The sequence below is a fragment of the Dendrobium catenatum genome, unplaced genomic scaffold (assembly GCF_001605985.2).
Source record: "Dendrobium catenatum unplaced genomic scaffold, ASM160598v2 fragScaff_scaffold_1163, whole genome shotgun sequence".
NCBI classification, from domain to species: Eukaryota; Viridiplantae; Streptophyta; class Magnoliopsida; order Asparagales; family Orchidaceae; genus Dendrobium; species Dendrobium catenatum.
Window position 1 is genome coordinate 1,045,314 of NW_021319625.1, and position 23,039 is coordinate 1,068,352.

At 36.4% G+C, this 23,039-nt stretch overlaps 1 protein-coding gene across 1 annotated transcript in view; it reads right to left on the reverse strand.

Annotated features, from left to right (window-relative positions):
• Positions 1-21,815, reverse strand: part of LOC110108528 (short-chain dehydrogenase TIC 32, chloroplastic-like) — a 27,079-nt gene extending 5,264 nt beyond the window's left edge. Inside the window, exons 1-7 of the mRNA XM_020839205.2 lie at positions 21,607-21,815; positions 13,355-13,586; positions 13,166-13,245; positions 12,401-12,554; positions 12,135-12,213; positions 5,516-5,600; positions 4,613-4,659 (exon numbers count right to left, since the gene is read on the reverse strand). Of these exons, the coding sequence (XP_020694864.2) occupies positions 4,613-4,659; positions 5,516-5,600; positions 12,135-12,213; positions 12,401-12,554; positions 13,166-13,245; positions 13,355-13,419 (510 nt within the window). The 5' untranslated portion in view covers positions 13,420-13,586; positions 21,607-21,815. The remainder of the gene's footprint in view (positions 1-4,612; positions 4,660-5,515; positions 5,601-12,134; positions 12,214-12,400; positions 12,555-13,165; positions 13,246-13,354; positions 13,587-21,606) is intronic.
• Between the last annotated feature and the right edge of the window lie 1,224 nt (positions 21,816-23,039).

The following is a 23,039-nucleotide window of genomic DNA, read 5'->3' on the forward strand; positions in this document are numbered from 1 at the left end:
GAGAGGGAGAATAGAGAGCACACGGAGTTTGGAAGAAAAACACAACTCTCAAAATATTATTGCTTCTCACCCCTATTTATACCAAAAACAACCTAACGGGCAAAACAATAAAACTAAAACTAACATACAAATTGGACAAAATACAAGCAATCTCCACCTTGGTTCAATTTTACAAAGTATTAATAGAAAAAAATGTGACCCTTACAATAGCATTGAATCTATATCCATTCATCTCCTAAATGTGTTGTTGATGCAACCAACACATATGTTGAATCGTATCCATTTGAATATGCTGCCATTTCTAAGTTTGCGTCTTCTTTGAGCCCAATTCCAGTAATTTCACTCTATCCAGGAAATTCCTCTTGAAATGCCCATCTTTATGGCAATGATAACACTTCTTGGATGTCTCCGACTTCATTTGAGATCGTCCATAATAGCTTTTATTAGATCTTTGATCTTCTCTTCCTCTTACGAATAGGATATCTCCATTCCTCTCCTCCTTGAATTCAGATTTGCGCTAAATTTGTTTTGACATCAGCACTAATTTTACCTCAGTCATCGTCTAGATCTGCTTTCCATATATCATCGTATCCACTATACCTTCATAAGACTTTGGCAAGGAACTTAGAAAAATAATTCTTTAGTCTTCCTCTTCAATCTTCATATCTGCGCACTTAAGATCTAGAATGATCTTATTAAAATCATTCACGTGCTTCCTCAGATCCTTAGACTCGTCCATTTGCATCATGTACAACTACTTCTTCAAGAATAGTCGATTAGCGAGTGATCTCTTCAAGCTTCTCCCAGACCTCCACCGTTGAATCTTCCTCCGCCACTTCTCTTAATACTTCATCGCCAAGCGAAAGAAGTATCACACTGTGAGCTTTTAACTGAATTTCCCTTGCGTTTGCTTTGTTTCCTATAGCCGCTAGACTTTCCAGCAAAATCGCATCAGAAAATCCATGGTGAACTAGAAGATCCTTAATCTTTATTCTCCACAAGCTAAAATCATTCTCACCATTGAATTTGTCGATCTCAAATCTTTGTATCGACATTATTTGGAGCAGTAACTTCTTCCGCTTCACCCATTGTTTACAAAGAACAACCCAATAAATGATTTCCTCTTCTTCCTTCACCTGTTGTCCACAAAGAACAACCAAGAAAGTCCACCATCGAGCGATTTGCTTATCCTCCACATATTGGCTCAAACTCATGCCTTCTGTGACGTCCTGGGTCTGCTTTCGATCCCGCATGAGTCTATCTGCAAGACCCCGCTTCCGATCTCGTGAGTCCGCCTCCCGCACGGTTGACCTACCTTCAACCCCTATACACACGACTTAGCCCTGCGCTTACCTGTTGCAATCCCGATGTCCGTTTGCCTGACTTCCGTGCACAACATATGCCTTCAACGAGGAGTGACTCGTGCTCGTGTTCTGACACCCACGCACAACTCACGTCCAGTGGACTGTTCTTGATTACAAGAGACTTCCTCCTTAATCACCTCCACCAAGCTCTGATACCAATTGCTGTGAATTCTTGGAGGAAGAGTAATCTAAAAATTGAAGGAATTGAATCCACCACCAATTCTTCTTTGTTCTTGGACAACAACACCAAGGGAGAGAAGAGGGGGAAGAGAGCACATAGATTTTGGAAGAAAAAACAAAACTCTCAAAATATTATTATTTCTCAACCCTATTTATACCAAAACAACATAAAGAGGCAAAACAGTAAAACTGAAACTAACATACAAATTAGACCAAAAACTGATAAAATTCTTTCTCTCTCAAATTTCTTTGCTCTCTTTTTTTTTTAATATTCTAAGCATAATTTGGTGTGATTCATGTGAAAGTTCACTAGAGGTTGTAAGATCTCATCAAACTATCCATAGGCACACCAAGAGGGGGCGGGGGTTGAATTGGTTGTTTTAAAATTTTCTTTAACATAAAACAATTTTCTGAGATTTTTCAATAACTTAAAACAAACAATATTATCACCTGATGCATAAGCAAATTAACGAAATAAAAATATAACAACGGTGAAGATGAGTTATTCAAATCAATATATCATCAAACAAAAATTTTTCAACATGCAATTTTTAGGAAAAATAAATCGCAAAAAAGTAAAATGCAAAAAGTAAAAATTAAAATGAACACACCATAATTTTATAGTGGTTTGGTCAAACAATGACCTACATCCACTCTATGGAGTCCTCTCCGTGTATTGCACTAAAGCTTTAGTGTCTCTCCTTTAACCTTCATAGCTAGGCGGAGAAGCCCTTACATTCTTTTCACCAACCAGTGCGGTAGAGAATCTTAACCTCCTTTTTCATCCTCATGTTGAAGACAGAGAACCTTACAATCCTTTTTCACCGTCATGGTGAAGGCAAAGAACCTCACATTCATTTTTCATCCTCCTGGTGAAGGCAAAGAGCCTCGACGATCTTCGGGTTGAAGTTCTTATTCCTAGATCTACCCAAGAAACAAAGTAAGACACTCGGAGTAAACAAGGCAGAAGCTTGCTCGAAGTGTGAGGATATTCCACACGGTTGCTCCTTTCTCCTTCCCAAAGCTCTCCAAGATATCTATCAAAGCTCTCTCTTCAAAAAACCCAACATCCAAAAGACTTGGAACAAGTCTATTAAGAGAGCTTAAATACAAGGTTTCACAAAAAACCTATTAATTCAATTCTGTCGACACTAATCGTACAGTACAATTAGTTCAAATAGCCATGTTAGTACTGTACAAAGAATAAGATGTTATACGACCAGTTAAAGTATTTGAGCTAAACGTCCACCACGATATAAGGCATCGCCCAATACAATTAGTTCAATTGAATTGGATCATCATCCCGTACGATCAGTGGCGATTAATTATCATCTCGTGCAGCAATCGGGTCGTACAGTATGATTGGTTCAATCATACAATATGATTTGATTGGATCAATTGATCCAAATTTGATCCACTAATTATAGGATTAGATTAGGCAAGATTTCATTATATCATACAACATGATTAGTATAAATTTTGAATTTCAAAATATGATTGATGGTTGAGATCTTGATTTCTATTGATCGTCCTGTGCGATATTAATCATACAATATGATTAAAACATAAATAGTAATTATGCTAATTAGTTGTTATAATAATTTTCAAAATAGCTGATCTTCTAGTACGTTATAGATCGTACAATATGATTAGTTAAAAAAAAAATACAAGACTGTGTGTTTGCACGGTCACCAAGTTTAATATCTACCAAATACAAGACTTTGACTCAAGAAAAGTAGAATTAAATAAAAGTAAAAATACAGACTCTTAAGAACCTTAAACCTATTCTACCCAGTCTTAACTATCACTTTGCATGGTATACAGTGAACCTGAAATGTTAGTGCACAAGAAAAAAATATCCAATAATAATAATAACATGAGATGACATATAGATAACCCAATAATTTTTGTTATTATCAAAATCACAAGACTGGAATCCAAATTTGTAATATCATGGACAGTTATAAATTAAACATCAAGTGTGATGAACATGAATATTTGCTTGTATAATATTCGCCCACCACCTACTTGTAAATAGTCCTCAATATTGTCAAAGCTAAATCAGCGGCAACTAATATAAATCAATTTATCATCTCTTTTTTCCTCAAATAATCCCCTAATATATATTGATCACCTCCTATTTCTAGTGTCACTCATGAACCTAATTATAATTCAAAAAATATATAATTTTTCAAATCCACAATGTGAATAAAATTTTACTACTTCATATTATGTGAAATTATGTCACATAATATGACTTAATGAAATTTTTTTTTACATAATGGATATAAAAAACTACATATTTTATGAACTATTATTAGGTTCGTGAGTAACACTAGTGATAGGGAGGTGATCAACTTATGCTAGTGTAGAGAGAGAGAGAGAGAGAGAGAGAGAGAGAGAGACTTGATTTATATTAGTTGCTGAATAGGTGAAGATTGATCTGATTCAGCTTTAACAATATTACACGATATCAATTACAAAAACTAGGTGTATGCTTTTAGCTCACTGGATTGATTGAACCGATTCAAAATTCCCATATAGAACAGAGCGTTCGAACTTCCATTTAGTCAATTAAATTGGTTTTGCCAAATCAAACCAGTTAGAATCTGAATTTGTCACTACATTCCGGTTCATAAGCCAATGCGGTTCACAATCTGGAAAAAAGTCTAGAGACTGAATCTTAAATAAGCAATGCAATTATGAATATATGTTTGGATTTTTGGAAGCAAAAAAAAAAAAAAGAAACAAATTAATCAAAATATGACCAGACTTTTACAGAAAATGTGGAACATGCATAGTTGTGCAACTTGGTTTGAATTTTCCATTTTTATTCAAGTTATACTCACCCCTGCAAAAAAGAATGACTTGCTGTAATAATGGAATATATGTTCAGCATACTTGTAAGATTTTAAAACTTGAACATGAATCAGATATCCTGAGTCTCAATTTTATATAAAATTTCTTTTATATTTTTTTTTATTAAGAGCATAACAGAGAAGCCCGATCAATAATTTAAAAGAAAAAAAAATCTAAAAGATCATCTAACAAAGTTGTTCTCATCAAACCTGATGAACATTTTTTAGTAATAAAAATCCAAAAGCAGCCGCGATACCTGCAACCAAACAAAACAAAGAAAAAGAAACAATAAAGCAAATCAAGTTCCAATAGGGTAATGATTACACGTACATCCTGCTCAAAGCTGTTGCAAAGAAAAAAAAATAAGCGTTCGTATTTCTTATCGCCATAGGTAAAAGCTTCTAACCAAGCTTTTTTGAAAATTGGATTGAATATTAATCCAAAAGAGAGGTTTAAAGTCCAATCAAGATTGAATTGAATGACATAATAAATATTAAAATTATTTTAATATGATGCAATTATAATATTTTCACCAATCCATTAACACACAATATTATAAATCTGGATATTTATCATTGAATATTTTGACCATGATTCAAAATTAAAATTTCAGGACAAGATATTTTGATTATGTTTTCTATATATAGGTACAATTATATAAGTCCTTGCAAAAATATATGGAGGACTGCCATCAGATTGAAAAAGAAATGACAAATAAAATTAGAAAAAATTTCACCAACCTCTTCCTATATTTAAAAGGCATTCAACTTAAATTATAGTAATTATATTTAAGTAATTATTTAATCTAAACTTTTATTTCTAGCCATTTATCAATTCATAAAAAAATGGACTTAGCTGGTTAATCCGCTAGTGAAATTGGTCTTGGAACTAGACTGAACCGGTTGACGGACTGGTTCACAATTCAATCGGTCAATAGGCTAATTTAACCCGATTTTTAAAACCATGGCTCTAGAAGTTGATCTTATGTAGTTAATTTAATTGAAAAAAGGTCCATTTTGGCAAGTGGTTGTAATTAGAAGTTATGATATAAGCTCACCTTTTTAAGCAGAAGCATCTGAAACTACTAGTAAAGAAGGAAATATATTGTTTACCCTTTAGGAAACTATGATGCCGCCAGATATTGGTGTAAATACCCCCTGGGTGAAGTGAATTGACTGTTATTGCTACGCCTTCTTCCTATTTGCAAGAAATTCAGGTCATTTGACAATACATAAGCATTTATACCGTAGATATGAAAAGAAAAAACTAGAAAGTAGTGCTTCATACCAGAAAAGACAAAATGTATTAATCGGTATAAACTTGGATGGGAACTTGTATTTTTAATACTTTTGATCTATTTTAAATACATAGAAAATTAGAAATTAATTTGAGCGATGTTGATTTGTCCCTTGAATGGTAAATGATCGAAAATTAAGACAAAATAAACTCTTATTAGAAACTATCTCTATTTTATTAAAGAATAGTAGTCTGCACCTTTATAAATAAATATTGCCAAAAGTTATATTGATTGAAAAAGTATGCATATTAGAGAAAACATGAGAGAAAATTTCAGAATTTTGTAAAATATATCCGGCACTGATTTAATAAGTCCTATCTAGTAGCATTTTTTTGAAAAAATCCTAGTATAATAAATAAAAGGGAGAGTTTTGTATATGACATTCAAATCTTTTCTATTTACAGAACCATCACCCTCCTACCTCCATTCATTAGATTTTTATCAAAATATCTGTGGGCTCTGAAAATTTGGCCCCGGCCTCCGCCCGACTGTGATTTGTCTTTTATTTTTTTTTCGGGGGAGTTTTAACGGAATTAAGTTCCGGGGTAAATTTTGGAAGGCAGATGAGTTTGTAGATAAGACACTACCCAGATATTTCACCCTCATTTTGCGAGGACTTTATGATCAGAGTTCTGGTTTCCTATAGGCGCAAGCCCCTATAGCTAATTACCCCTCCTGGTAACGAGAGAGAACTTTCGATTAAGGCTAGTCGTCAATCAGATACTTAGAGATACGTAGTATCTGGCATATAGTAACAACGTGTGCATGAGTATTGGAAGTTTGAAGGGTTGGAAGATTTCATATTTAAAATTAGAAATTTCACCAGCTTAAACTTAAAATAGATGGTGGGGGAATGGATGATAGACCCGATCAAGATCCCATGGTTTCGTCGTCTCGGGCCATCGTGGTCCCTGGTCTACTTAGTCAGAGGAGGTAGTAAACCCAAACTAATAGAAGGATCCATGCCGGCAGCCATGGGTTGCTTCGTCCAAGGGAATCTTGTAGACCTGGGGTGAGTGTTTGTCTAAGGGGACAAATTTGAATCCGCTTTAGCTAACAGAGGGCTTTGTGCCCTATCGATCATATCCTATTGATTCATATCTCAAGGATTTGTTGTCACTAAGGAACATATTGGCTCTGGCCATAAACTGTATTTCGTGGTGCCATTTGACGGCAAAACTACTCGGTTCAGAGGGCCCCGGGTCATAACCGTTTATCCTGCGGTGCCATTTGGCGGCAAAACTGTCGGTTGGAGGACACGTACCACGTCCTTATTGGCAGGAGATTGTTTGATAATGGATCCTAGTGATATTTTCGACTATGCATTAGCTTTTTGTGAGCTGAAGTACATTTCAATTTATCCACCTCGGCAAACTGTTGCGGAAGGTGGATAGATTTTGCTTAAAGTGGTGATGGATTTAATTTCAATTTTAAATATTTGAATTTGGAATGGTCTTGGATTTTGAATGTTTGGGTATTTGGGATGGCATTTTGGATTATTTAGAATGGATCACTTCGGTTGAGATTTGCATTCAACGCGCCATCATCGAGGAGAGTGGGGATCATTTCCATTTGAAAATATTTGCATTTTGGATAAACCTTGTCGAGCTGTCGACAGAGAATCGGGTTTCGTAAGCTTTATGCCTTTATTAGTGAATTCTCTTGATTATAGGCTTTGAATGTCTAATATGAATGTATCAAAACAAATATACCGGTCTCCACAACTGTATATTTATTTGATGGATCGAAACCTGTTGACTCCTATTGATCCGTATAGAAGGATCGGGTTCGAACTTGAATTCACTTATTAACCCGCACAGTATCCATAGACGTCACGTATATACCAATAACACGCTCGTCGGGGCCAATGCGAGTGTTTAGGAACATTTTATAATTATTTACTGGACCTTGTCAACTTCTATTTACCTTCTTAGGAGGATCAAGTTTAAATTTAATAACCCGCGCAACATCCATAGATGTCACATGTGTACCCTTAACACGCTCGCCAGGGCTCATGCGGGTTACAATTGTATTTATCCATTTAGTATACCTATCTGTATACAAATTATGGTGCATATGCGGGGTATTTTGAAATATTTGTAAACGCCTTCTGTCCACTTATATGGATGTTGCGGATCCAGTGGCGTGGCGTAGCAGCTTCTAAATTGAGTCGTTTGCTATATTGCACAAGTAGATTGTCGTGCATTACTTGTTGCTTTTTGCAGGTGGACTATAGTGCACTAATGAATCTCCTGCTTGTATGAATTTATAAATGCCTTCTATCCGCTTATATGAATGTTGCAGATCCGGTGGCGTTACATAGTAGCTTGTAGACACCTTCTGATTGTTTGTATGTGTTGCAGATCCGGTGGCGCGGCGTTGTAGATTGTAGACACTTTCTGTCTGCTTGTATGAGTGTTGCAGATCCGGTGGCGTGGCGTTGTAGATTGTAGACGCCTTCTGTCTGCATGTATGAATGTTGCAGATCCGGTGATGTGTTGTAGCAACTTGTGAAAGCCTTTTGTCTTCTTGTATGAGTGTTGCAGATCCGGTGGCATGGCGCAACAGCTTCTGAATTGAGTCATTTGTTGCATTGTACAGGTAGATTGTCGTGCACCGCTTGTTGCTTTCTATAGATGGATTATAGCGTACTAACTAATCTCCTGCTTTTAGATATAGGTGAATCGTAGCATTGTCACCTAAATCTCACGTGATATTTCATTATTTTGATACAGACTTCCTTTTCTCATTCATTGGGAGGTTCTTCTGGACTTTGAAATCAAATGACTGCTGCTTTGGAAAGAACTCCTTTTAGGATCTTTAGTGTAGTAGATTTGTTATTTTCGGTGTTTGGGGATACCAAAGCTATTTTCTTCCTGAGTATAAGATCAAGAAGAAATTTTGGAACACCAGAAAGTTTAGTTCGAATTTGTTCAAACATCTATCTTCCATTTTACCGGGAGATGTCTTTCCCCGTACATCGAGTTTTCTTCATACCCGATATACTCACACATCTCAATCACCGTTGTTGTAAGTGATACTTATACTTGTGTCCACAGTGGTTCGTGTGTATTTACCGGGGATCGTTGTATTCACTACGACCTCCTGGAAGTTTAGTTCGAATTTGTTCAAACATCTATCTTCCATTCTACCGGGAGGTGTCTTTCCCCGTACATCGAGTTGTCTTCATACCCGATATACTCACACATCTCAATCACCGCTGTTGTAAGTGATACTTATACTTGTGTCCATAGTAGTTCGTGTGTATTTACAGGGGATCGTTGTATTCACTACAACCTCCTGGAAGTGTTTGTAAAAGAGTCATTATTTCTGCATCATATCCACCTTTCACCAATCTCAGGTGGTTTAATGATTGTACTTGTTTGTAGGGGCGGTTCTTCCACTATCAGCTGTTAGTATTGCCATCTCAATCTACAGGCACTTGTAGGGATTGTCGTAGGAGTCTATTACATCATGCTTATACATGTTTGTGATGTACTGCAAATCCTTCACATTTGCTGTCAAACATGTGTTGCATATACATCAGACCTCCTACAAAGGATCGTAGGTTCTTACATTTGTTGTATATCAAATCTCCCCTGCTTGTAGAAGATATATGCATCTACTTCCCACTGCCTTATTATAGGCTGTATAAGCATCTTAACACTTGTGGTAGACTCCTTGCATATCAGCCAACGAGTCATCGCATTTGTTGCACATCTTTACTTGTAGGAGAGCGGGGTACTCACTTACAATCGAGTGACATTGTATTAAGACTGCATTTTTCTCTGAACTTTTCAAATACCCCCTTGTTGTTAGCTCGTTGTAGGCTGAATTATTTTGTCGCTCATAGATAAGTCACATTAATGTGACAAGTCCTTTGTCGTTCGAGTTTGATTCAAGTCCAGGTTCCTTTTGATCGTTCAGGTGAAGTTTGGATTTGTAAGGCTAGGTACAAATCCCTGCATATTTGTTTGAGTTTGTTCCATTGTACATGATTCTATACTGTATATGTGTTTGAGCCCAAGTAAAGTATCACAAGTCTTCTATTTTCTCAACTAGAGGAAAAAAAGTGACGTTTGAATAACCAAGGATCTTTTTTTTTTATTGTTCAAGTCTCTTGTATCAAGTTCAAGTTCAAATCAATCATAGTCCCCTGCAGTTCATTGTCATTTGCTTGGATTTAAATTCAATTAAGCTTGAGTTCATTTAAGTCCAGGCTCAAATCAAATCCTCTGTTGTTCATCTGATTTGAGTTCAAGTCTCTATTTAGTTCATTTGAGTACAAATCCATAAGTCTTATTGCATATGATTCAAGTTTGAATTCATTGTCAAGTTAAATTGTATATTAAAATGGTTCAAATCTTGATTAATCATTTAATTTGCATTTAAGTACAAGTCCTCAAGTCCACTGTTCATTTGAGTCCAAATTCTTTGTTCTTTTGAGTTCAAATCAGATCCAAGTGCAGTAATATATTCACCTGAAATTTCATCAGCCTCCCGGCGTCTCCTCTATTTAGGGGAAAACTACGAAAAAATGGGACTCCCGCCACGCTAGAGAAAAGTGTGTACGGTAGATGCCCTCATACGAGGACACCGCGGCCATAAAATCTTTATCCCCACCATGCTAAGAAAAGCGTGTATGGGTCTATGGTATATATTACAAGAAAAGAAGTTGTTTCCCAGCAGGTACAGAGCCGCTTACGGGTACTTAAGAGTTGTCCTAGCCACACTAAGAAAAGCAAGCTCCAGGCTTACCTCATTGTAAGTGTTGCACCGGGTTTCCTTCCCGCCATGCTAGAGAAAAGCGTGTATGGGCGGTTTATAGGCTCGGCACGCAATCCGAGGTAAGAGAGGGATTTTTCTTCTTTTTTTATTATTATTAACAATAATAATAATAATAATAATAATAATAATAATAATAATAATAATAATAATAATAAATAGTAATAAAAATAAGACCCCCTTCCTCCATTATTCTCTCTCTTTTGGAGATTTACTGAATTTTTTGAAGGAGCGCACGAAAGGGGGCAAGTTAACTTCACGGCAGCGAGCTCCTGCTGCTTCTTCCGATCAAAATATGTGACTTCCGATCCAGACAGGAAGGGAGTGTCGTCGAATGAACAAAGTCGAACAGCGACCACGGAGCCCAAGAAGCGCCTAGCTCCCGTTGTTCCGTCCGATCAAAATGTCGTGGCTCCCGAGCCAGCTGGAAAGGAAAGTCGTAAATGGAGCGTAGTCGAACAACGACCAAGGGGCCCAGAAGGCGGCGAGCTCCCGTTGTTCCGTCCGATCAAAATGTCGTAGCCTCCGACTCGACTAGAAGGGAACGTCGTTGGAGGGGCCAAGCCGAACAGCCACGAAGAGCCAAAGAAGCGTACGCAAGGGATCGAGAAAGTTCCCTCGGCAGCAAACGAGCTCAGGTTCTGGCTTCCGAACAAAGTGTCGTAACTTCCGGTCTCTCAGGGAGGGAAAGTGGTTGAGCAAGCAAAGTCGCACAGACACGAGACAGGGAGAGGGAGAGGGAGGAGAGTAGAGAGCCAAAAGAGACCGAAGGCTTCGTTCTCGTGGCCTTTTAACGACGGGGGGAATGCGACTAGGTCATGTGAGCGACGTGCGACCTGCTTCGACGACGTGCGGGATGGCTTCGGCAGAGCAGGTATTGTATTTTTATTTTTTATTTTTTTGTTTGCCACGGGAAAGGGTCAACAATATAAAAACTCCCAATAAAAGCTTGTTGAAAGGTAGAGATAGACCTAAAAGACATGGTTAAAAAATATTAGAAATGTTCTTTATTAGATTTAGATGACTATTTGACCCTTAACAGACCATAATGGAGAAAAATGATTCAAGTAGCCGATCCCATAGTGGGATAAAGGCTTGTTGTTGTTGTATGAAAACTCACAATAAAACCTAATCTCATACTTTACTCTTTTGTTAAACGCCAAATTATTTGAGTGTGTCAGGTGTAAATGCAGTGGCTTGACAGTTCTTTCTTTGGAGAAGGTGTTACATTTGTAAAAGCCATGATTTGAACCCCGTGTGTTTAATTTTCCCAAAATGAAAAGAAAATTTCAGAACTGGTAAATATATGCAAGAATGTTGTTGTTGTCGTTGGTTAGACCTACGTGGGGTCGTCTACAAGAATCCTTTTTCTCCATTGTGTCATGTTAAAAGTCAAATTCTTGTTAATTCTAATAAAGAAATATCATTTCTAATATTTTCTAACCAAGTCTTTTTAGGTCTACCTCTATCTTTCTTAACATAAGTCAAATCTAATACATCAACTTTTCTAACCGGGTCATAGGAAGGTCTCCGTTTAATGTGGTCAAACCATGTAAGGCGACTCTCTCTAATCTTATCTTCCACTTGTGCTACTCCAACCTTTCAAGGGACATAAGATGGCTTTCCACGCTAATAAAAAGAAAATGCACCTTGAGTCGGTCAGAAAGCTCCTGAGCATGAAATATGTTCGCAAGCTTCGATTGCCCGTATGCAGCAAAACCATTATATCTGGTAAAGTAACAAGCAAATGTATTGTATGAACAAAGATAAGCTTATTTATTTCATAAATTGAGCTAATAGATATATATCACCAGATCTTCAAAGGTTAAATATTAGAAAATTGTAGAGGTGGTGATATAAGTATTCTATTTTCAGTGAAGAAAATAGGTGTGTAAATCTTCAACAAAATATTTACCCAGACTTCTCATTGATCCTGTCAAATCGAATTCCTTCACGATAAGAAATCCTGTATGCCGCCGAAGAAACAATGACTATTCTTCCCTCCAAACCACTCTTAGAGGCAGTAGCTTTCATATTTTCTAATAAAAGATTGGTCAGAAGAAAATGGCCTGCACAACATCAAGCGAAGCATCATCAACCTACTTATGAAATCACACACGAACACAGTTCAGCAACTTGTGGCCGGCTCAACGGCTATATTACGAGTGAAACAGTTTTCAAATATTAGAAGGATTACATTAATGGCAACATTTTTTTTTTTTTTTTTTTTGACATAGATGACATACATTAATGGCCAACATGAAATGATCTGGTTGGTATTTTATCATGAAGATACTTGTAGCAAACATTTGAAGCCAGGAACCATAGTGAATGCGATTTGCATGTATGATTATTCTGAAATGGGAGATCTTTTTTAATTAAATGGTTAAAACAAGATGTTTTTTATCACTTAGATACGTTCTGACTGAATATGATATGATCCTAATTAAAGAGAAAGCTATTAAGAAAAGATTTAAATAGTAAGACAAACTGTTATTTACCTGAATTTTAATTATGAGCTAAATACCTTATATGAAAATGATCATAAATCAAAAACCGACAAGAAGATATCTAGACAATCTTTCTAAATAAACTCAAGGTTACATTATATTCCTATTTCTAGTCATTTTATCTTACTATTATAGTTAAAATAAAACAATAATAAGGTATGTCACTGCACCTATATGGTTTGTAGCAAAGTTCATCTCTATGCCATCTTGTGATAGCATGAATGATGGCATCGCCACGCCTGCATTGTTACTTTTCCAAAAAAAGAAAAATAATATGAGTGAATCCGTGTTAAAATAATTTGCAGCGAATAAACTAGAGAAATAAGAAAACAAAAATTTTCACCATCTTATTATCTTACATTAAAATATTCAGAGGAAGATTTAGAGAATTAAAATCTGCTGCAAATTTTCTCACAGAAGCCATTGAATTGAGGTCTAATTCCAAGACATCAACTTTAGCAGTTGGGATCTCCTTTAGAATAATTTCCTTCACATTGTTACCAGCAGAAACATTTCTAACCCCTAGGATGACATGAACACCTCGCAAAGCAAGCACACGAGCTGTTTCTGTACCAATACCACTTGAAGCTCCTGGAACAGAATATTCTTATTACTAAACAGAATATTAAAAGTTAGGTGGGAAGAACAATCAAATCAAAGAAAAAACACAATTCCTCAATGTTGGATCTACTTTGGTCCTGGGGCAACATCCGAACCTGACAAGATTTACAAGATGTGCAGAATAAATGTAGACAGAAAGAGAAGGAACTAGAGAGAAATAGAGAGAGTTTAATGAGAATCTAGAGAGAGGAGACGGGCCATGGGATCTCACTATATTGACTAAAGCACAGAGTTTGAATATATGAGATTTGAGCACCCAAAATTTCCCTTTTACCACTTTATACGTTTAGAATAGGCCGTGGGTGCTATAGAAAGATCAACTTATAGGCTATAAAAAAACAAAAGGTATATTAAAACATAACGAGTATAACCTAAATTACATAGGGAACATGGACATTTAATTGAGCTTAATATTAGAAGAAGTTTTCGTACGAACAATGTACTCGCCTTTTGCCTTGATCAAGTTATTGGTCTACTAAATGAAGTCCTTGAATGGTCGATGAAGTCACTTTCTAGCTTGATGAGTTGTTGAATGGTCGATGAAGTCTCCTTCTAGCTTGATGAGTCGTTGGTTGACTAAATGAAGTCGTCGACTTATTTGCGGGGTATGTGGGTGAATAGCTTCTTAGCATAAAAGAGTTGATTTGAGATGAGTAAGCTTGGCTACGCCTTCGACTCATTGTGCTAGGGTGGGCTCATGGTAACCGATGGTTTCTCCAAACTCTTGGCAAGTTCTCCATAATACTAATAAGCTCTCCATGATCTTGGCAAGTTCTCCATAATCCTGGTGAGTCCTCCATGATCCTAATGAGTCCTCCATAATCCTAATGAGTTCATGATGAGGCTCAGCAGGTTCATTGCCCTTGTCCTTCTCGCTCCATCGAATTGCTTCGAGTAAGGATGGTTTTGTGGGGTCCAAATATTCACTCCCGGCTCTTTTGAGAGAGTTAAGTTTCAAGTAAAACTTTCAAAAGGAAAATTAGGTTGCATATAAGACACCGCCAAAAAATTTCCCCCTTATTTTGTTAGGGCTTTATAATATGAGTTTAAATTTCATATAAGCACTAGTTATTATAATTAATTATCTCTCCTAATAATTAGAGAGAATTTTTTATTAAAGTTAGTCATTAGATGCTAAGTGTTTAGTGCATAGTAGCAATGGTTTAATCTTAGAATTGAAAATTTAAGAATATAGTCTTAGGAAACAATTCAAGATCTCAAGTGAAACCTAACGATCTTGAACAAAACAACGAGAAATCTCCACAAATCCAACGGAAAATCAGATAAAAACAGGAACTTTATTGCAAGAACACAAACGGAAGAAAATAACAAGATAGAATTGATCCTCTATTTGAGAGAAGAATCTATCACTCCCAAATTTCTAGATGCTGCTAGAGCCCAAAAACCTAAACCTAAGAGATCTCAAATTTCGGCCAAATTCAAGATACCCTTATAACCCTAGGAAAATAAACTATTTAATGCATACAATTCAAAAGAAAATATCTAAAAAGTCCCTACATTCAAATTTCTCTCCTAACTCCCTCAAAAATCCTTTCCAAAAAGCTCTCCCGGATCTTGTGGCTTGAACGGCTCGAGCGGGAGGCGGACATTCTCCTTTGTTCCCGTGGACGGTCCTTTATGGATCGGCGGACCGGTCCAATGGACCGGTCTAACAATTCTTCAGCTGCTCTATTAGTGGTCATGCTATCATCCACTGGAACCAAGCTAGAGCTTTCCCCTCTAGACATAGCCATGCAACCATAAATTTCCACTCCTCATTCAACCCATTCACCATGAAATACATCTCCACCAAGTACACCCACACATAAGCATCATCCCTTTCAAATACTGGCATCCTCAACTTCCTCACCTTAGGATTGCTACCACCCCAATAGTGTATTCATTCTTCAGTGTAGCGGTTGTCGTGATCCTTCCATATTTCCCCCATGTATCGAGGGTAAGAATCCCATCTTCATTCCCTTCGCCTCACATGACCTGAGTCCCATGGTTTGCCCCATACCCCTCCTTCGGTCGTCCACTCCTCTTGCCCAAAAGACCTCCCATATTGGTCGGCCACCCCACCACCTTCCCCACAAAACTACCTTCTTGCTATCCCTCATCCGATAACCCTGTTCCGCCCCTTATCGGAGCCATAGGAGGTGGCTCTTGACACCCTCCTTCTCCGATGTCCCACTCCCCTTGCCTAAAATGCCTCTCATAGTAGGTGGCCTCCCTACCGCCTTCACCAAAAGATTTCCTCTTTTTTGTCCCCTCATCCATAAACCCTGATACACCTCTTATCGAATCCCCAGGAGGTGGCTCTTGATGAAAGAAACTCCCCTTGTCAAACTCCACTTGTTCGATCTCCTTTCCCTTTGATTCGGCCAAGAGAATCCCACAAGATCTATTTTACACTGGCCAACCACCAACCTCCTCAACTTTCTTTTCCATATCCACAAGAAATATAGACGATTGGTATCTTGATAACACTGCTATATCACATCTAACCTACAACCCCAATCAACTTCTCAATATGCAACCTTACCAAGGCTCACATAGGTCATACAAAGGAATGGACAAATACAGTCCACCTCCACATCTGACTAGAGCTTACTACCCACCTCAACAATAAACTTAACTTATATGATCTTTTATATGTTCCCAACATTATCAACAATCTTATATTTTCCCAACACTTTACTAATGACAACTTACTATACTTCATTCATCGTTGTTGGCTACATCATCACCGACCTGAGACAAAATGCATCCTTCTTAAAATCCCATGTCACAGTGGTCTTTGTTCCATCAATAGATCAATCACACTCAATGCAGCTAGCCAGTATCCAACAATCTTGCCTTAATCCCCACACATTCCCTCAAGGACCTCAGGCATCCATCCTTATTTACTCTCTCCTTATTTTAGTGAAATTGTGTCCTGCTATTTGTACTTTTTTACAACACACTCTTGTACTTCATGCCTTTCAATAAAACGATTTAAAATTTACTATATTGCATCTCTTACTTGTAGCTCTCATCCTCTCAAACTAGTTCATTCAGATGCGTGGGGACCTTCCTTGACAATATAAATACTATTTACAAATATGACGTCCTATTTATTGATGATTTTTGTAGGATTTGTGGTTTCATCCCATGCTTAAAAAGCGTGACACAATCAACAACTTCATTTATTTTAAAAATCTAGTCGAAAAAAAAGTCCAATATAACTCTTTGCATAAATGATGATGGGGAATACCTCAATCATAACTTGGACATCTACTTCTAACATGGGGAGTCCAACATCACTAGACATGTGCCTATACCCCCGAGTAAAACAAAATTATGAAAAAATACACTAACACATTATTGAAACAATTAGTACAAACCATAATGCTCATTAACCTCACTCATTCTAGGTTGATGTTATGCTCATCGCTAACTAATACATAAACATCTACTATCCTCAAACATAAATTCATCGTCCCCATACGAACACCTCCACAAATAACATCCCAAATACTGACATCTAAAGGCCTTTGGATGTTATTGCTTTCCTCTCTTTTGATCCTATTCTGCCAAAAAATTATTGTTGTGCACAATTTATCATGCCTTTCTCAACTGCACCACAAGAAAGGTACTATTGTTTTGAGCCCATCTTAGGTAAAAAATATGTATCACACCACATGATCTTCAATGAAAACATTTTCCTATATCACTTCCCTTGATTCCCTCACCCACACTCTCCCATGTACTCAACAACACCACCTTTAACTTTATTGTATGTTGGACACTCCAATAGTAGTCATCTAGTATTGAAGAACATCCCATCACCTTCTCCAAATTAACCATGAACCCAACCAAACCCCACTATCTTAATACACTCCACTCATCATTCTCCTACTCCCATCTCTCCTACTTGCCTCTCTCCAATTATATATCCCCAACTAACTTATCACCACTCTCCTCTCCTTGTACTACCCCTCCCATTACAGCACTTAAGGGGTCATCCCATGCAAACACATTCGAAGACTAGCCATTCACCCCCAAAGAAAATCCTAAGTTAGTTCATTCCCTTACCACCAGTGATCTAACTTGTTATTCTGAATCAATCAAGGATCCTAAATGACACCACGCCATGTCTCAAGAAATTGATGCTCTCCTGCAACAAAGAACTTAGATACTAATCCCATCATCCCCAAAATTAAACATGCTCGTATGCAAATGGACCTACAAGATCAAACATAACGTAGATGACATTATGGCCAAGTACACAACTCTTCTAGTGGCTCTAGGCTATAAACAAGAACATGAATGAGACAACGTGAAAACTTTCAATTTAGCCACCAAAATGCCAATGATTTACAAAATTCTTCCATCTACTCTCTCTCTCTCTCTCTCTCTCTCTCTCTCTCTCTCTCCCTCTCTCTCTCTCTCTCTTATGTAATTGGCCTATCACACAACTTGATGTATCCAACACCTTTCTCTCCATGACCTTGATGAAACCATCTATATGATTCAACCACCAAGCTTCAAAGATCTGCCAACTTAATCATGCTTTTCTTTTTCAGAAGGCCATCTACAACCTTAAACAAGCACCTAAGAAATCATTCGTCGCCCTCAACACTCATCTTTGACATTGTCTTCAGCATGGTCGACACCTTGCTGCACATCTACAACAAATAAGGTACCATAGATACTATTTATCTCCTAATCTATTTGGATGACTTACTAATTACTGATAATAATTTATCTATCATCTATATCATCACACAACAAGTTCCAGCACTTTCATACAAAAAACCTTGGCACACACCCCCTCCCCCCTCTTAGGACTTCGAGCCAAATTCACCTCCTCTGGCCTACATTTAAACCAAACCCACTATGCTACCACCCTTGTCAATCAATTAGCATGCTGTCATATAAATCTTGCGTGAATCCCACTTTAAATAAACAACCAACTACATAAACAACTGTTGGAAATAAAATAATGCAACAAAAAATAGAAAAGAACACCGGGATTTAACGTTATAAATCCTTAAATTGGGAAAAATATGTAGTCACACTACACCAAGAAATCCACCATAAAAATAAGAGAGAAATGTACATATCTCTCTTCTCAAACTCTCTCCTTGTCTTTCTTCACTTTTCATACCATTCTACACTGAAAAGAAACAAAGAGATGCACTTCAATTACACTAAAGGATGCAACCGTTCAAGTGAAATAGGGAAAACTGCTCAACCCGACTTGCAGCATTGTGACGCTATACCTGTAGCGCCTATGCGTTGATTTCTCTGTCTCGCAGCGCCGTAGTGTTGTTTGTTAGAACTACATTGTTGTGCTCTATGTCTTAGAGGGGTTCTACAATGCCTTGGAGCTGGATTAAAAGCATTAAGACACTGCACAAAAAAAATTTTTTTTGGTGAGCAGGGGACGCACCGCCCCTTGCAACCCCCCAGTGAGCTCCTTATTGAGCTCGACCAATGGATTGAGGTATGAGTCAACAATACAATCTGATTGATCGACATAATCAGATTCCACACAAAACTAACAACAACCTCTCAAAAATTTTGAAAATCCACACCTTTTTCCCCAACGTTAGGATCCCTACAATATCTAACCATCACTTGCCTACACAGCAACCATGTAGTCAACCACCTCTACCAACAAATGCATAATCCACTTTAGCTACACAACAAGCAACTAAAAAGTCTATTTCGATATCTCAAAGCCAACCTTCACCATGGTCTATTGATTTAGAAAGGCCAACTCTCACTAACCATGTATGTTGACTCTGAGTCTCCGACCAGGCTAGTGAACCTAGTGATAAAAAAATCTACATCTTGATATCACGAGTTCCTTGATTAGAACCTCATTTCTAGCACAATTCATACCAAATTAACACCTATCAGTCTATATGACTTACATTCACTCTCGTGGAATGAGTGAATCAACATTGCCAAATAACAACAATAAGGAATCATTCATCCCTGACCTACTCACTACCCTCACAATCAATCAAGGAAGACCCTTGTCACTTGAAGGAAGAAAATGATCCCCCGGCTATATGAACAACTTTAATTTGATATGTGAGTTTGCATTTAATTGCACTATTAACCTAGTCCTTAAATCATAGGCTAGGCTCATTAAATTTGAGCCATCCAATCTAAGATTAGACAATCTCATTTCATCTACTATGGTAATAAGGTGCACCTATTTAATTGTACAAATAATTTGACTTCAATACGTCCAAAGTACAAATGTATTAAATAAATCATTTTAATAAGATTTCTACAAAATTACTAGAACTTCTAAAATATGAAAATCATAGAAACTCAAATTAAAATGTTATGAAACAACTAAAAATTAGGAGAAAATTTTTTAAATAATCCAAAAATGGTTTTAAATATAATTTAAGAGTTGGTTTCCCTAATTGTTTATTCATTACATGTAAATAACATTAAATTGAAAATTAATGAAAACTTCTGGGATTAATTCCTAGCCTAATATTGAAGAGCTTCATCGACCTTGTTGGCGATGGCATGCATTGTTGGTGCCAACAATATGCATTAGCTTTATTGGTAGAGACATACATCAAGGTTGATATCAATGACACATACTAAACTTCTTGGGGATAACATGCGTCAATATTGAGGCTGACAACATGCATCAACCTTAATGGTGACGATGAATGTTGGGATCGATATCGATGGCTATCATTAACCTTGTTCGCATTGACAGACATTAGAGTTGATGTCAATAACAAGTTTCAGCATTCTTGGCGATGATGTGTTTCAACAGCATCCATTGGCTTTATTGGTGACGACAGACATCCGAGTTAACATCAATGACAGGCGTCGATCTTATTGATTATGGCGAATCAATATTATTGCCAAAATGGCCATTGTCAATGTTGGTGTTAACAGCGTGCATAGATCTTATTGGTAATAGCATGCATCGTTATTGATGCAAACGATCTCCATCGGCCTTATTGGCAATGACGTGCATTGAGGTGATTGTTAAAAACATTCATGCACTTATTGATCATGGCATGCATTAATGTTGATGTTAAAGACATGCATCGACCTCATGAGCAATGTTGTGCATCAACTTTATGGGCAATTTTTCACATAAACATTAGCATTAATGATAAGCATCAATCTAACTGCAAATATTGTGCTTTGATGTTGGTGTCGATGACGTCCATCTGCTTTATTGGTGATGGTGTGTTTAAATGTTGCATGGTGGAAGTTGACGTCAGTTGAGAGATGATAATTGGGAAACGTTGTTGAACGATGGTTTGGGCGAAGGTAACATGCAATAGTAGTAATTAGTAGGGATTGTTGAGTAGAGCTCTATGATTCTTCAAAACTATGGCTCTCTTCAACTCAATGCCTCTTTTATGTGTAGAATGAGGGCATATTTATAACTTTTCAGAATGATAGTTTGATTATTAAGCCTAAATTCCTAAACACTATGTGGAACAATCTTCTTTATTATACAACATTCTTTATGCATTTAAATATCATAAAGATATTATAATTTAGTAATATGAGCTCATTTTATTCCTCTCGTCAAGACATTCATTTTAACTAGAACCACAAAATTCAGAAATAGCTTTGTTCATCAAACCGTACAGTGAATTTTCCAACTACATATGAAATTTTTTATTTATGTTCATTTGTACTCTTATCAACACACCTTCAGTGGTGTTGGGTTCATCTTATCGAACAGTTCATTTTAACTTAAACTTATTAGTGATCATCAATTTAATTCTAAACTTTTTACTCATATATTTGAATCAATATCCATACTATTCATTTTCTGTGATGTATCAATATGAAATTTTTAATAAATGAAACATGAAATGTGAAAAAATGATCTCGAAGCATAAGAAATCACCATCATATGACTTATAGCAAATAGAATGATTAATCAAAGAAAATAAAACTAAAATCATATAAAGTACAAGAAAACCCCGAATAAGAACACCTGTGATTACGGCAGTTCGACCGCTTCCATCAATTCCCTGAGTTGCATCCTCCGCAGTCGAAGAAGCGGAGAAACCTGACTGCCCCTTACTTCACAGTGTTAGCCACCCCATTCTCTTCTTCTCCCTCGCAGAGAAAGCGGATAGAGAGAGAGAGAGAGAGAGAGAGAGAGAGAGAGAGAGAGGAGTGAAGTAGGAAGCCCTTTACACGTTTTCAGGCAAGAAAATTGAGACAAAAAATAGCAAAACAACGCTTGCTATCGGCAAGGAAAGATTATTTATCTCAATATAAGTTTGAATAAAAATGTAATTTCATATATAAAAATATGAATAAATGCAAATTTTTTTATTAATGATATTTTCCTTAATTCTAATTGAAATATATAATTATATTATAAACATTCTGTTTTTTTAAAGAAAAACTTCTTATCAACCGAATAAAAAAGTGAATTTTTTTTCGCTTAATTTTTTCTAAAATTAAAAAGTGGGACAAATTTAATTTTTATTTATTTATTTATTTTCTCTTTTTTAAATTTCTTCAAATTGAATATAATAATGATTACGTCATAATTAATTATTTTAGCTATAACTTAGAAAATTGTTTTAATATTGTTTTGAATTTTTGCAAATAAGTGAAAATGGAAAATCTAAATTTCTGTTTGAGTTGGAGCACAATGATGCTAATTCTTTGAGCGCTACGACGTTAGGCTAATATCAAGCGGCTGCAGAGAATGCCTACGCGGCATTAAAGCCTCTATTTGTATAATAACTACAGATTTTGACATGCAAAATTGAGTGTTAGTGTTGCGGCGTTGCCCACTAATTTTTTTTTATATATTATTTTTCTTACTCACCGTCCCTCATTTCCCCAGCCAGTGCCAGCTTGCTGAGTAAGGGAGAGAAGGGAGAGTGAAGGAGGAAAAAGAGAACGAAAATTTTGAACATTTCGTTTTCGAATTGGTTTGTCATTTTTATAATTTTTTTTTTCAGATCGAGGTATATGTTTCTAATATTATCTCTATTTTCAAATATTTTGATTTTGACCATTGAATTCTTCTCAAAATGATTTTACTATATTTTATAATTAACTTTTACCCCACAATTTTTGTATGTTCTCATACTGATTATTATGGATATGTTGACTTTAATATTTATGAATTTCATCTGGTAAAATAGAATTTATTGATTTTTGTATAATTTATAATGTATAGAAATTGTGTATATTTATTTAAGCATATTGATAAATACAAACATTGAGAATGAAAATGTATATGTGATTAGATAATAGTTGGTCGCTATTATTGTTAAAATATAGTGATAATAATATGTGTGAGAATAAGTAAAAGTTAATTTCACTTATATTGGATGAAGACTGACTTACGTGTAGTGGATGGTAAGCTGATACACTTCCCTTTAAATATTATAGTTTGGTGTT